We start from the raw sequence: 15,518 nt of genomic DNA on the forward strand, positions 1-15,518 counted from the left end.
AATAATGTTTCAACACAAACGTAAATCTTCAGCTGCAGAAATAATCCAAAATCCCTGTAGCATGCAACAGAAACCCTGGATTTCCACAACAGCAATCTAAATTCAGTCCATTTACTGACCTACAATTATTTAACTACCACTAAGAAGCAAAATACAAAAAACACAAATAATTGAAAACTTTCAGCACATCTTTTATTTGAATTAGTGCTCATTAGTTGGTGTTGGTTACTAATTTAATGTCACGATTGTTCAACCAGATAAAATTGGATCCGTTAGATTCGAGGGCTTCTGTAAACACTGTTTCCTGTCACTTGGATGAAACAGAAAAGATATTGACTTTTACAAGCAACTCTAGAGAACCACTCAGAAAAATTCTGACTTTTCCTTTAATCTCAGATTTTTCTCGGGATCTTTTAATAATTATTACATTAATTTTTTCTTTCTTAAGGAAGAATTGTGGTTACATGTTTTTTATGTAACCACAAAAAAATCTCTTTACAATCTGGATAAAAAAGAAGACAGAGACACAATTTTAGTTTTCAGAAATCAGTTTTAATAACAAAGTGGTTATTAATTTGTACCATTCTCCATTACATATTCCATGGAAGGACAGTATTCATAACCATTTTGTTTTCCCCAAGTTCTAAGCATACAAATAACCTCAAAATGTTAAAAATATAAATGTTTCTTAAGACAATAAAACATACTTGGTGACAAATAAAAGGAAGGTAGGCAGGGATATGGCAGCTTACACATCATGGTCAAACAGGGTTAGTCAACAAAAATAAGCTTTGCTTGTTGATTCAGCCGCAGCTGAACTTCATCAAATCACCAGCAAAGTCTATCAAAGTGGGAAGAAGTGGATAGAAGTGGATATGTGGCAGCTGGTAACTGTTTACCAGAAGAGATGCTTAGCAAATAGTTCACTCTGTTAGCAGCAATGTTGCCTTTACAAATCTTGGAACAAATCTTTCCTTTGTCTGCGCAGAATATCTTGTAAAGTCAGTGAGTGATTAGGAGCCTTAAAGTTAACCTTTGCACTTCATACCCCTGCCTCCTCACTAGTATGAGAACCATCAGCACTCAGTGGCTTGTAAAACTGTTTATTCCCCTTGAATTTATTCACAATTCATCACATTAAAACCACAAACTTTGTTGCATTTAAATAGGATTTTATGTGATAAGCCAATATAACATACTAGTGCGTATTTATGAAAGTTGATATATGGATTTAAATCACAGTTTCAACTCTTTTGTAGCGTCTCATGTATTTTCCTTAGAAGAAAAGCATCCCCATGGCATGATGCTGCCACCTATTTGGTGTGTTATATATTTGAAGGCAATTTTTTGCAATCAGTTGTATTTAAAAGTGTTTCCCTAAATACAAAACCAATTAGCATTATTACAGATCCTTCCTTCTACACCAGTCACTGCTACCAAAAGCAGGGCATCCTTAAAAAGTCTTAAATTTAAGGTCTTAAAATGTTGTAAATAAATAAATAATAAAAAAAAAACAAGTTTACTTTAAATATGTTAATTACAGGTCTTTATCATGGCAGGACTATTTAATCGTATATTATTTTTTCAAGCGGTACTTTTTTCTGTCAGGCTAAAGTTTGAGTCATAAACATCTTCACTGCGTTTTGTGACTCGAGGTAGTTGAAGCTAACGCTAACTAGCTCTGCTAATTTAACCTTGATAGCTGCTGGCTATCAAGGTTATTTACTAATTTATCGTCTTTTGACCGTTTCTGTCGTGATTTAATTCACGTTTTGTCTTTAAAAAGTTCTAAATTTGAGATACTGTAACCAGAGGAAACGTCCCTTCTGGTATTTGCACAGTTTTATCTTCATTTAGCCAATTGCACATATTCCTTTTGTTAGAGTCTTTGGATCGGATTATTTTTGAAAACATTATATTATTTTATGTGTAAATTTTGTTCTTACTGTATCACAGTTTTTTTTATTTGTTTATTTTTTAAAAAAAGTAACAATTCCAATGAAATGCTCTGAAGTTTGTGGTTTTAAATGTGAAACATCTCTGGTGTCATAAATACCCAAAGGTTATCATCATCAGCTGAGGTTTGTTAGTAACAAGCACAAAGATGAAGGTATGATTGGCTGATTTTCACACGACTATAATGGATCAGTTCAGGCTTCTCAACCTGAAAGGCTCCAGCTATTACTTTCTATTAAAACACGATGGGATGAGGAGACAACAATCACAGCTACGATGAGGGATGTTTTCTTGTAGGAATCTCTTAATTTGACGTTTAGAATCGTTTTTTTGTCCTGCAGGATGTCAAATTTTCTCAGCTTTCGGTTTGTGAAGCTGTTTTTGTTTGCAGGAAACTATTACAATAACTATTAATTACTCTACTTGTTTAAAAATGTTTTTTAGATGATAAATACATAACTTAAAATCACAACAAATCTACCTTAAAAACTGGTCATCAATATTGACCAAAATAAGACTTTTTAAGATATCTGTACAGCTTAAAGGCTAATTGAAAAGAACTTTCAGGGTTAAATAAGTTTTTGAGCCAAACTGACTAATCAAAATGCAAAAACCTGTGTGTTTTTGCAGATAAACATCCAATATCATGGCAGATCTGTGTTGCTGGAGGACTGATCTAAAAAAACAAAACCAGGTCTTATTCGAAGCTTAAAATTGCCCAGATGTGGTGTTGCGAGGAACAAACGGTGAGAAGCGATTACAGAGAGGAAATCACTTCTTTTGACAGCGCATCTCTATCACTGCTGTGTACAACACGTCCTCAAAACTGCCGCCACCGCAGAGTCCCTTATCCAGAAAACTCATTCTCAACGCTTTTGCTCTGTGACGGCTCCAACCTGATATTCAGCTCAGAGTTATTGTCTTCTTAAATATGCAGACTTCGCGGAGCGTTGTGGGCGCACCTCGAGCCGAGATGATGTGTAAAATTGCATTTTTTAGATGCGCGCGGGCAGAGGGAGGGGAGGCTCCGTGAAACAGACGCATCACAAGCAGCACTGGCAGATTGTTTAAATGAAAAACCTCCCTCTATTCAGCCCAGAAGTCGAGACCACTGCATCCCATTTTCCCCGGGTTCCTGTTCGGATTACTGAGGTGGCATGGGGCGCGCAGACACACGAAGCCCAAAGGAAAGTTATGCTGCTGCTAAAGTAACTTGTGTCATGGTAAAAGGGTCACTTATGTCATTAGTGCTCAATAACCGGAAGGCAGTTGGAGACTCGCTCGCTAAGACGAGCATCATCCGGCCTGCTGTGGCCCTCCGTCTGTAATTCTGGTCATGCCCCGTCTCCGTGTGGATTTAATGGTTGTTTTTAGTAGCATCTGCTTACAGTCTAGTGAAGTGAGGGGGACAGAGCCGCCCTTAGCATGAATATATGAATAAATAGTTTACATTGAAATATGAAAGTAGGTCCTTGCAAAGGAATGAACCCACAGTCTCTCATAAGAGGAAAGCACAAACGGTGCCGGCGATCCAGCAGAAGTATCCGTGCACCGATTGATTTCTGGAAACCTGCCTATTCTCATTTCTGTTTGAGAGATAGAAAGGAAACTGTCTTAACATTAAACTATTTCTCAGAAACATCCCTAGCGTTTCAAAAAAACACAAAAAAAGGGAAATTCTCCAGAGTGTGGCCATTATTTTATAAGAAATAAATCCACTCTTAGAAGAGTTAAATAGCTGCAGTAAATGATTAAAGAAGACATTGGTCCTTGTGTTGGAGCACAGTTTGATGCCCTACACAGAGAAATGTTTTCTATACTTAAGAAATTACACAAAAAATTATAGTTAGGTTATATTATGTGTTTTGAAAATACAAATTACCCAGGATATTACTGTAATCATAAATGGCCTGTGATGTATTTGGTGAAAACAAAAAAAAGGCGGTGTGGACCCCGGAGGCAGCATTTACTCAGGGTTGAGTTTGGTCATGACATCGTTTTTACATCATACAAAATTAGAAAATAAATCCATAAAGTCAAATGTAAAATGCTATGATTATAGATTAATGATGAAGGCTCCCACATACTTGTGTGTACTTCCTGTCGCACAGAGTTCGTTCACATCGAACGGTTTTAAATGTGACGGTGAGCTGATGAGGTTGGAAGCCGATGTCAACTTGGGGACAAAGTTGAGTCAGAATATGAAGAGTGTCCAACAGAAGAGATAAGAAATATAGTATGTTGCATTAATGAGGGAATATGAAGAAACAAAAACTGTTGGGAAATTAAGGAAATTGTTACACATGATGCTTGTCGACAGTACGGCCGAGTATGTGGGAGCCTTAACTCTAGAGGGGCCGTTCTGTCATGATCATTTGGCGTGGATGATGGTGATGATGGTGGTAGGAGTTCGCCCCACAATCTGTATTCGATCCCCGGCAACCCTCAGCCTGTGGGCAGATGTGGCTACTATCCAGTAGCTTGCCGCCATCAGTGTGTGTGAACGGGTGAATGACTGACTGTAGTGTGAAGCGATTTGAGCCTCTAGACTTGATAAAGCGGTATACAAGTACAAGCCATTTATTAGAAATGTAACAAAAAAAACAAAACAAAAAAAAACAACTACATTTTATTTTTATTTTTTTAAGTTTCTTCCATGTTTTGTAACTTCATTTTCAAACACCTCAGAGTTACTGAAACTGGCTGGTTTCTTCCAGTGTGAAGATTGTTGTTCTGGTGCTCACATAAGATTAGAAGTGCATTCTACAGGAGTATAGTTTAGTATCTAAGGGAGCAGTCATAGTTTAGCATCTCAATTTTCAAAACTTTTCCCCCCCACACTCCAGCTGTTTTTTTGCCTTGTTGTTGGAAAAGTGCCATAAACATATAATACCTGTTAAACATTGAGGCGTGCCGTGTTGAAACCCTGTGTGACCTAACGAGAGGTCTGAGTGTTCATGTTTTGTCCCTGACAGAGACCTGGATGCATTTAAAAATGTCAGCCTCTAATGGTAACAGCAAAACTAACCTCGGGACACAAATCGGCACCGGAAGGGTGAAAGTGAGATTACACAACACAACATTAAATCAACTAAAATGTCTTGCAGTTTGAATGTCAGTGAGTCACGTGCTCTGTGTTGGTGCAGACAGCCGCCACCTCCTGTGGCTTTGTTGGAGTGTGAAGACGTGATTATTTCTGAACAAAGGACCTTAAATGTGATAATATTACTCTGTCCTCTCTTCCTTTAAGTCTTGTAGTTTCCATTTAAAGGACAGCTGTCCATGTTCCGCCACACAAGCATGCAGTTTTCAGAAGTCCATCTTGGCTGAATGTCTCTCTGCAGCATACTGTTATGTTTCTCCTGTCAAAACTGTGAGTTAATTGAAGCTTTTGGATTAAAATATACGTTTAAACCTGGAAATGAACAGCTTTTTAAAATTTTTCAGTTCCAAAAGCAAAATAAATCTTTAAGCAATAAAAAAAAAGCATACAATAAATATGTAGAGTGTCCAATAAAGACTATAAATGTCTGGTTATTCCATTCTGTAGGCAGTTTTCTATACTTGGTGCTGGGTAAGCCACAGTGAGGGAGGTGGTCTATCCCTCCTGATGTCTTCCTCGTCTTCTCCTCCTCCTCATCATCGCAGGCCTCTTTGGCACTTATCTAGGGTCTTGTAGTAGACGCGGGTAATCATCGAGCTTGGTGATTTGGGTTGTGGCGTGAGCGAGACCTTTCGAGGGCTGCACGGCGGTTGTCTGTTCAAGAAGAGATGGGGGGGGAAAACAAACAGGTGAGACTGGAAAAGACGAAGGATGGGCTACATTGATTCATGATTGGCAGAGGAGCTGAACTACATAAAAAACTGTACAGAGAAGCTAAAAGAGGGGAGCGGAGAGACAAGGCTGACTGAGAGCAAAGCAGCAGGGGATGACGGAGAAACAAGGAGCTGCAGGAGCGGAGGTGCTTGTGTCTGGTACCATAGTAACTCCCTTCATCTCCTGATCCTGGCTTTTCTTAAGAGACCCTCAACTGTCCTCACATCAGATGTGACATATGCACAGCAAATAAAGGCAATGCAGGCAAACATACAAACATACGAGCAGCGACAAAGAGGATGACACATCTAGGGTGTTTTTCTGTTAGCATCAGCTTGTTACTGCCAGTGTGGATCCTCTCATCTCACTTAAGAAAATGTTGATTTTGCAGTTGTATGGGGCAGTAGAAAAACTTTAGCACCTCAGCTCATTTTCAAGACAATTTTTTCTCCAACTGTGAGCACTTTAGCAATTGCTTTACAATTGAACTTCACATTTTGTCACATTAAAACCACTGATATCATTGTCTGGTGAGTCTTTCATATAAAGATCAACACAAGGCTGTGTGTAACTACAGTGGATGGAAACAAAGTTCTTGCAAGTCTTGTGGAGCAAATATCTACCTGCTTTTCACATCTAGAGACTAAAGTTTCTGCCCTTTCTTCTATGAAGATAGGAGAGAAAATGAACATGCTTCTATCTAATCAAAGGGTCTGCAACTCCAGTCGTCCATTGCCAATAGCCGGGTTTCCAATGTTTTTTCTTGTTTGCACATTTTAAAGTATCACATTAGGAAACTTTGATGGAAATGGTTAAAATTCAAAACAACTTCCTTAATTTTCCAAAAAAAAGTTTTTATGCTCACTTGAGGTGGTTCTAGGCTTTTGCAAAAAAAAGGAGAGATGGAAACATATTTGCCAAACAAGTTCTGATGCTGCAAACTTTCCCAGCCACCAGTGGTTCTGTGCCTCACTAGAGGCAGGAAACTCTGAGAAATTTGTAAATCCAAACCTCAGAGGTAAGTACTCTCTGTTTGATTTGCTCCAAACCAGTAGATGGAAACACACGTAATTTGTATTTTCCTTCTTTTTAAATTCATATAATAAAAACAAATCAATTTTCTTTCGGATACATCCCTGCTCCCACACACTTGAATCAAAAGGCTGAATTTTTTTCTTAGCATTTTAGCAAAGTTAATTTAATTTAGGTGTGTTGGAGCAGGGAGACCTCCAAACGTTGCAAGGCAACGGCACTGGAGGGCTGGAGTTGCAGACCCTGATCTAAACCTTTTCCAACCATGAACGTCAAACAGGATTTCTAAACTGGATTGATGGTATTTTATGTAGGTCAAAAAATACCATCAATCTGTCTCATCTGAGAGAACAGATTCAATATTTCTATTTCTAAACATTAAAGCCTTTGTTTTGATCTAAAACACAAAATCCTGATTTGAAAAAAACCCCACTGAAATCTGTGGTTGTGTGGAAAATGTGTAAAAGTTAAAGGGTAATAGTTTTGCAGGCACTATAAGCAGCGACAAACATTTTCCTTGGGGTGAGAAATAAGCGACAGTTGAACTCTGGGGATTTTCTGTTGCCAGGTTCATGACAAAGTCATACAAATATTTCTTCCTCTGCTATCCAACCGCGGCTGCCCAGAAATGCCCAGGACATCCTTCGGGCAGCCAGGTGGCAGGTGGGGCTGGACGGAACCAAGAAGCCGAGCCACAAAGACGACCGCAGGCACACCCACGCAGGACTCCTGGTATTACCAAGCGTGCCGCTGCCAACGCGCCCATTACTCAGTGCTCTGCTGTGAGGTGCCAGGCGTCCGAGGCTGGGCGTTGGTTAATGGCGCTCGTTCCATCCATCATGTCAGGTAATGAGCTGAGAGCGAAAGCAATGGCTGGGAGACATACACAAACAAGATCCCGCATTCACAGCGGCGAACAGAAAGCAGTGCCTTCTTCAGGGTTGGATACAAAGCAACATGCAGATGGTGCACAGGAGGAGAGAGGAGGAGGGAGGGAACAGAAGGAGGAACAGGAAGACAGTTCAAGATGTAAGAAAATGAATCAAGGTTCTGTTGTCTCTCTGCTTCTTCCAGCCAAACGCACGTTTACGTGCTGTATAATAGAGTGAGAGCTAACGTGTTCTGGCAGTGTGTCCAAACACATCACAACTACTTATCCATGCACTCATTTTGTTCTGTCCACAGGTTACGCTCCACTCTGTGAGCACGACTTACAAAACCTTCCTCCTTTCAAAACAAGCTTTCACAGCACACAAAAAAAGAATTGAGGGGGAAAAAATTGGGACAGTTTTAAAGAAAAATAAATAAAAGTAGATCATCCACAATTTATTCCTGCCAATCATTTACGAGTCCAGCTGCTGTGGCCTCATTTCTGGGCGAACAGTCGCCTTTAACCTCTCAGAGGACCTTGGAAAACAGAGCCTCGGTCTTTGGAGGCATTCATCTTGAACTACATTTAATCCAGTAAACAGGATGATGGGAGGCTAGAAAGACCAACTGGGACTTTGCAGAGCAGGACAAGTAAATAAAAACAAACTGGATCAATCTGGAATTAAAAATACTAAAGTGGGAATTGGATCATTTTCCCCTTCATTTCATACCTTGGATGTTTTTTGTTTTTTTTGAATGTTTATGAATTACTCAAACAAGATGTTGCATATTCTGGCTTTTATCTGGGTCAGTAATGTGCCATGTCTTGAACAGCGTTGGCCTCAATGGGGATAAGAACCATAATTCAGGGAAATAGGGTGACAAAGAACTCCAGCATCTTAGCATTTTAGACTTTTGTTTTGTTTTTCCTTGTCCCACAAACTGAGACGATGGCCAACGTTCTGGACTTTACAAATTTATTTGGCATTTGTAAAGAATATTAGATGGGAGTATTAAAATATTGGAGTATAAAACTGGGTTTTTTAACATACCTTTATATTAATTATGCTGGGAGGAATGGGCCATAATTCCAGCAAACTGTTGTGAAAGGTTTTAGACAGGAAACCCAAAACGCTTTATCCAGCTCAGACAGTTTAAAAATACATCTGACACTGAACAGAAAAAGAAATTGAATGTCGGATGAAGACACAAAAATTGGTATTTGTTTTTGTCTCCAGTGTTTCTAATTCAACAGTTAACAGTCATTATTAAAGGTTGATTATTTTTAAATAAATGTTCATTACATTTAAGACTTCACCTTGCTGTGGTGAATTTGGCTGCTAGCGTAAAAGAAACTCTTCAAAAATTACATTAAGTTAAATGTGATTTCAGATTCTTTTTGTCACTGTTTATCTCCACAATTATCTACAAAAAGGAGGCAAAACATCTGCATGTGGCAACAAACTGACCCACAACTTTCCATGTAACAAATAATTTGTGTCTGGGATTGGTTATTTTAGAAGGCGGCCATTTTGCATGCTGTGTAAGCTGAAAGCCGTTGACCATTAGAGTGACCACTTGCTGGAACCCTTCAGAAGCACTCCCTTACTGTAAGCAGTCTTTGACAAGTGCCCTTTTGGGGTTTTGAAGTCTCTTGCCTAACTGCCTAAATATACTGGAAAGCTTTTGTCAAAGACTTTGCTAAAAGGGAGAAAAACCTTCAGCAAAATGCATCTCCATCAGAGGATTCTTGAATAGCGAGCTTTTAGCTTCTCATAAAGACTTTTCTGTTCCTATCTCCAGGTGCATACAAGCCCATCTTTTCTCACCCCACATCAATCTATCACAACAACTGAACAAACAGCAACCATTTCTACTGGGAGCGAAACATTACTGCTAGCCTCTACTGAATTGAAAGCTTCAAGCACAGACACACATATAAATACACACGAACTGGTGCAGAGGGAAACAAAGTGAGGCAGGGGAAAAGGAGGACAGATCCACACAAAAGAAAAAAACTATTCTCTTTTTTTTGTGCACTGATTGCAACTCTCTCTACTCGCGTTGGTTTTGATGGCTTCTTTACCTGCGTCTCCCAGAGGCGACATCTTTTCGAGTTACAGCAGAAGCGACACAGAGGAGCACGAGAACAGGAGAAGAAATTGACAAAAGAGGATCAGGTATTCCGTGTTACGGCAGGGGGATGTTGGCATCCCAGCACTTAATTAAGTGCTGGCTTGGCACCGTTTCACAAAATGTAGCTAAACGCACCGTGGAAATCAGCAGGGGTGGGTAGAAGGAGGGCAGAGTCACTGACACGCAGACATGCACAAATGCATACTATCTCTTTCGTTGTCACACACTTGAGGAAATGAATTGTTCCTTAAATTAACTTCAGTGTGAAATCTCTCTCTGTGCATTGCTTTGAGGAATTCACACACGTACGCCTCTGCTTCTAAAAGAGGAGAATCTCTGCATGTACATCATGATGACCCAGACCACACAGGAGAAAAATAAAAGACCTTGAAGTCAACCCTTTCCTCAAAATTGCCTCCAGTAAGTCTCTGTTTTGTGCTATGATAGATGTGATGAGATTCCTTAACAGATTATGTGTCTTTATGTCCTTTGTGTTCCTGCCATCTTTTGCTAATTGCACTGAATTACATCATGATGGTGTTCAGCGATGTGTAAAAGGAGGAAATCCAGCCACTCATCTATCAAACGTGTTCAGCTTGAGGTGCTGGAAGGAATTACCTCTCCTTGGTCAGAGCAAACAGGAAGACTTCAGAGGGATTACACCGGGGTAGTTAAATACTGCATGGGCAGCAGGCTATGGGCAAACATCTAAATACGGCTCACTTATTTGATCAAGGTCAAATAATCAAAAGGCTGAAGCAGCTTCAGACGGGAGAGTCTGAGCCGCGCTGCAGATACCGCACAGTTTCCGCCGTCTTTTGTGTTAAACAAGTGAGCAGTGACTTCTCTGACAGCATCGCTGTCTTTGTGTGATTTCTCAGAGTCGCTTCACGCCTCACTTTGTGACAAGTTGAAACATAATAAAGGTGATTAAATCTCAGCATGTAGTGTTTGCTCCCTGGCTAAAAAGAAAAGCATCTGTAGCAGTAGCAACAGGAACAGTCACAACCTTCTGTCGTCCCCTTTTTCATCTCCGCCACCCCTCCCCTCCCGACAAGCAGCCTCTGAGCTGCAGAGTAATGCAGTGCCCCTCGCTGGAACAAGATATGTTGGATAAATGGGATGCACATGGAGCGCTGCTACTTCTTCCTTCTAAAACGTATAGACACGGTGTTTTAAAACTTTATCTTGGCAAACACAGCCTGTTGAGTGGTGAGAGGTGTCAGTGAGACTTTTCTATTTTATGGTACAGGTCAGCCATAGATTTATCACACAGCACATAGACCAACTATGCAGTAGGATTAAGGCTATGTCCATGGCAAGAATTTATGGGGATTGTTATGCCTTTTCCAACAATCTTAAGGACGTCACAATTATCAAGATGGGTCTTAAGATAATCTCATGAGATGTTCATGTTTTATGTGGTGTGTTAAATGTGATCTGGAAAGATGTTGGGACTACTTGGATCTAAAATCAAGAATATTTAACATGTTGGATTGTCTTGGCTTGATATCGCAAGGTGTGTGAATGTGACATTAGCCAATCAGAAAGCTGGGTGACAGAAACACAGATGGGAGTCTAAGGGATCATTCGCACCAGCCCTGTTTAGTCTGTTTTATTCAAACGTTACTTTGTTTGCCTAAAAAATCCAGTTTATTTTGGGAAGTGTGAATGCAGAATCAAACTCCGACACACGTCAAAAAAGTGAACTCTGGTCCGCCTGAAAACATAGGCCTCAGTTTGGTGACTGAACCAAAGTTATTTAAAAAAAAGATACATGTCCTAATTCACAGAAAAACATATAAATCGAATATGCAACTCCTCTGTTGAAATACCAACTTTAAGACAAATTATAGGTTGCATTTGTACTAAAATTTCTAAGTAGTACACAAAGTCATCTTCAGTAGTTTTCTTCCATTTGTCACACCAACTTAGGCCATTTGTTACCACATGAGGTAGTCTCATGTGCAGGAAGCTATTTATGTTTTGCTGTATTATTTAATGTTTGTAAATCCCAAAAGCAGAACAATTGGAGGTGTAAATATTACTGTTTCAATTGTTTTTACAGTCTGTGTTATGAGAGATTCAATAAATATGAATCAATTAGAAAATCTGACTAAATGCTCTTATTGTGCTGTGTTATCCTGATTGTATAGTGCCATGAAAATGTGTTTTTTTCAGTACCAGAATATTAGTATTTAAGTTTTAACCGCTCCTAAAAATACTGTCTAGGATAGTGTTTCCACAGCCCAATCAAATAATTTCTGGAGACGTGTTCAGTCTGATTTTCTGCACTTCAAAGTTGTTTCCCCGATGTCTACGAAGAGAGATGGTTTTCCATTGTTTGCTGCAAGCAAAGGCTGTCATGCTTCTTGTAAAGTGAAAAGTGAATTTGGCTTTTTTGCTGTTTGTCCAAAATAAAACAAAGTGAACAAACAAACAGTCAACCTTTGTAGCAGCTGCATTACAAAAACCAATTTGACAAATCTGATTTTTCTCATAAATACTTGAAAAACTCGTGTCAAATCCTTTTCTGTGTTACCAAGCACTAAATTGCATCACTTATCAGCACATCAGTGCTGCTTTCAGAAAGAAGCATTTCTCTCATCCAGCCACAGCAGCCACTCCCCCTCTACACACACACGCAAAAAAAGATGGAGCCACAGCTGAAGTGTTGGCGTTCAATAAATGTGCGCAAAAAGGCCAAGCCTCTGTCATTAATATGGATACCACACTTTAATTCAAAATTTACTGAATTTATCAGTAGAGCATTAATTCAGTTTGGTAAAACAGAGTGGGGAAAAACGAATAATTTGACAGCCATGTTGGCAGAGACCAAGCTCTCCTAATAATTAGCTACCATATGCCTATAACATTCACTGAAACAGTGGGTGGTGAAAATCTAAAAGCTTTATAAAAACACTTGTGATCTTGTTTCAACAAATCCATAAGCTCCTCTATCCAGCCATCCAGTGCTCTGGAAATTGAAATAATTGATAGATACAGAGCAGGAAAAGCAGCAAGAAGACTGCAAAGTTTATTTTCGGCAGCTGTTCCCCCACTTTCTCATGTAAACAAGTTCTTTCTGTTCATATGAAGATGAAGTTCAGAAGGAGAAGAAAAATCATAGAATTAGAAGGCAACATAAACATCCTTATATTAAACTCTAGAGTGGTGGTGCCTGCAGCTGCCGTGCAACCAAACCTGCACAGATATTGCTATGATGGAGGGATTATCATTAGTAAATGTTTCCCTGCGTCCACAGGGGCAGATTGATCAAGCTGCCTTATGTTGCAGTCAGTGAAATGAGGAGAGTTTTCCTGTTAGGGAACATAATACATCCAATAAACGCCAGCACACAGAGCAAAATCTGTTAATAGCTGACAAAACAACAGTGGCTTCTACTACACGATTATGATCTCAAAACACTCACCGCTAACATCTTAAGAAATTCATTTTGCCTAAACTTGAGCATGCTTTCAACATCACAGAAAATCTGCCTGTACAGTTTAGGGCCTGGAGTACAATCCAACATTTCAATAGAGCTTGAACTTTTATTCTCAGCTAGTAATTTAAGGGCTTTTAGAAGCTGTACTCTACAGTGGTATTTTTCTGTCAGTTTCAGACTGTAACAAAAGAAATAAAATGGCAATCTTGCTTTAAATAGTGACAAAATTTGCCTTGCCTTTTGGAGCTAACTTTCTTTGTAAAGAGAACCCTTCAACTATAATGGAACAAGTGTACGTATGCATGGGAACAGAGTGGGAAGAACCCGCTTGTAGTTTTGGTTTGTAGTGGCAAACCATCAAGGTCGTGAAGGGATTCAGAGGAGACCCTTGGTGGATCAAGGCCAGAAACGAGAAAGCTACCTAAAGGGAGGCTTCATTATACTTTTCATCTACAAGTTATCTGAAACCAGTTTTAAAAGATACAAGGTCCTAAACAGAAACCCTGACATCCTTCTCCCAAGTAGGACACCAACTTGTTCTGGCCTTCTTGTCTATTCACTGTGAATAAAAGTAGTTTTTAAGCTAGGAGTAAAATAAGCCAATCAACAACTCATTATTTGTTATTACGGTTGTTTTGCTTATCTACTTTGGGTATTTAAAATGTCATCCAGTTTTAATGCACATGTTTGTTAGAAAATAAAGTTTATTGATCTTTGAGCAAGTGAACTTACATTTTTATGACATTATATTATTTGAAAATGGTCTCAAAGCAACAATATAACTTCTGGGAAAATTTATTGTTCAGCAGAATTTGTTATTGTGACAGGCCTACTCTTGTGTACGGATTTAGTTTCTGCTACAATCTTGCCTTTTTCTGCATCCTTGTGTCCAACCTTGGTCAGCTGAAACTTCATACAGATAAATTTGATCTCCCAATCATATTTAGTATTTTAGTACCTGGATGTCTCTCCATGTTTTCACAGACTGAGACCTTCAATGATTCCGAAAATGGCAGCAGATTTTTATCCGCTTTAGGAAATTGGGACAAGAACAAGGCAGCCATTGTAAAAAGAAAAAAAAAATCCAATATATGGAGCTCTTTTGAAGTTGGATTTGTGCAAAAACTGACTTTGGCTAAAGAGAGGGGCTGTTCGAATTGGAGAAATAACAGTTTGGACCGAAAAGGCTGCCGGAATTGGACAGACTTTGACACTCTTAGCTGTTTATCTAAAAATGCATGAAAACACTAAAACACAGGAGTTTATATAAGTACCAATTATTGACAAATTCATCCAAATGGACAGACGGATGGATTTTGTTTTCAAGTGCCATCTGTGATGAGTAAAACAGTTTATATTCTGGCTGCAGTGGTTTTCCAATCGGGTTCTTCCCACTCCATTCCCATACACACGTACACTTGTTGCATTATAGTTGAAGGGTTCTCTTCAGACTCGTCTGGATGTCCACATTATCCGTTTTATGAGCTGTCGGCACGGAAACAACACCAGGCTGTGATTCTGGGCCGTCACACATAAAGGGTTAAATTGAGAGGATAGTGGGGCGTTGTGCCACTGCAGACAAACTCTAACCAGTCATAGATGGTGGAAAACATTAGCCTTCTCTCCACACAAATTTAGTCTTCTTTATAAAACTCCCTGTCTTAGTTTTTCTTTGAGTCCTTTTCGGTTAAATGCGTGATATACCTGTAGCCAGTGATATTTTTTAAGCTGTGTAATTTACATGAGTGGGCTGCAGAATGTCATGGGATCTGAAAGCAAGGAGGCTGCAATCTGTGTTTTTCTATGCAGAATGTCATAGCAGGCAGGGGTGATCAGGCTGAAAGAGGAAAATGTTTAAGACAGGTCTGGATAAACATGCTTAGGCAAGATACAGAAATTCTCCCACTTGCCATGTTTCTCTCCCCTTCTTCTCTTTTTTTAATCCCTTATTACTGACATTTCCTCCAGTGTTTACAGCAAAAAAAAGCTGTCCGCTTGTGATTTCTACGCTCATGAAGCACAGGAACCATGCAGAATTTCAGCTGAAAATGGACACTACATCCTGTAGTATTATACCATTCAGCGCTTGTGTTTACGAGCTCACATTCATGTTTGACAGTCTGTATACAGAATTTGGAGGAAAAATATGTTTAAGTGGCAGCATTTTGAGATAAATGGTAACAAGGAGAGTAGCAGAGAGCAGGGTGGTCATAACACATGGGATTGGCTTTGACAGCTCAAAGGATTTGCCTCTATCAC

At 39.4% G+C, this 15,518-nt stretch overlaps 1 protein-coding gene across 4 annotated transcripts in view; it reads right to left on the reverse strand.

Moving 5' to 3' along the window:
• Window positions 1-530: 530 nt before the first annotated feature.
• The window catches only part of diaph2 (diaphanous-related formin 2), a 457,445-nt gene continuing 442,457 nt past the window's right edge, over window positions 531-15,518 (reverse strand). For all 4 annotated transcript variants that reach the window (XM_032554339.1, XM_032554341.1, XM_032554338.1 and 1 more), the window contains one exon: window positions 531-5,713. Coding sequence is in view for 3 of the 4 variants with exons in the window: in XM_032554341.1 (XP_032410232.1) it covers window positions 5,649-5,713 (65 nt within the window). In the remaining variant the exon portion in view is untranslated. The remainder of the gene's footprint in view (window positions 5,714-15,518) is intronic.

This window comes from Xiphophorus hellerii, chromosome 23 (assembly GCF_003331165.1).
Source record: "Xiphophorus hellerii strain 12219 chromosome 23, Xiphophorus_hellerii-4.1, whole genome shotgun sequence".
Classification (NCBI taxonomy): Eukaryota; Metazoa; Chordata; class Actinopteri; order Cyprinodontiformes; family Poeciliidae; genus Xiphophorus; species Xiphophorus hellerii.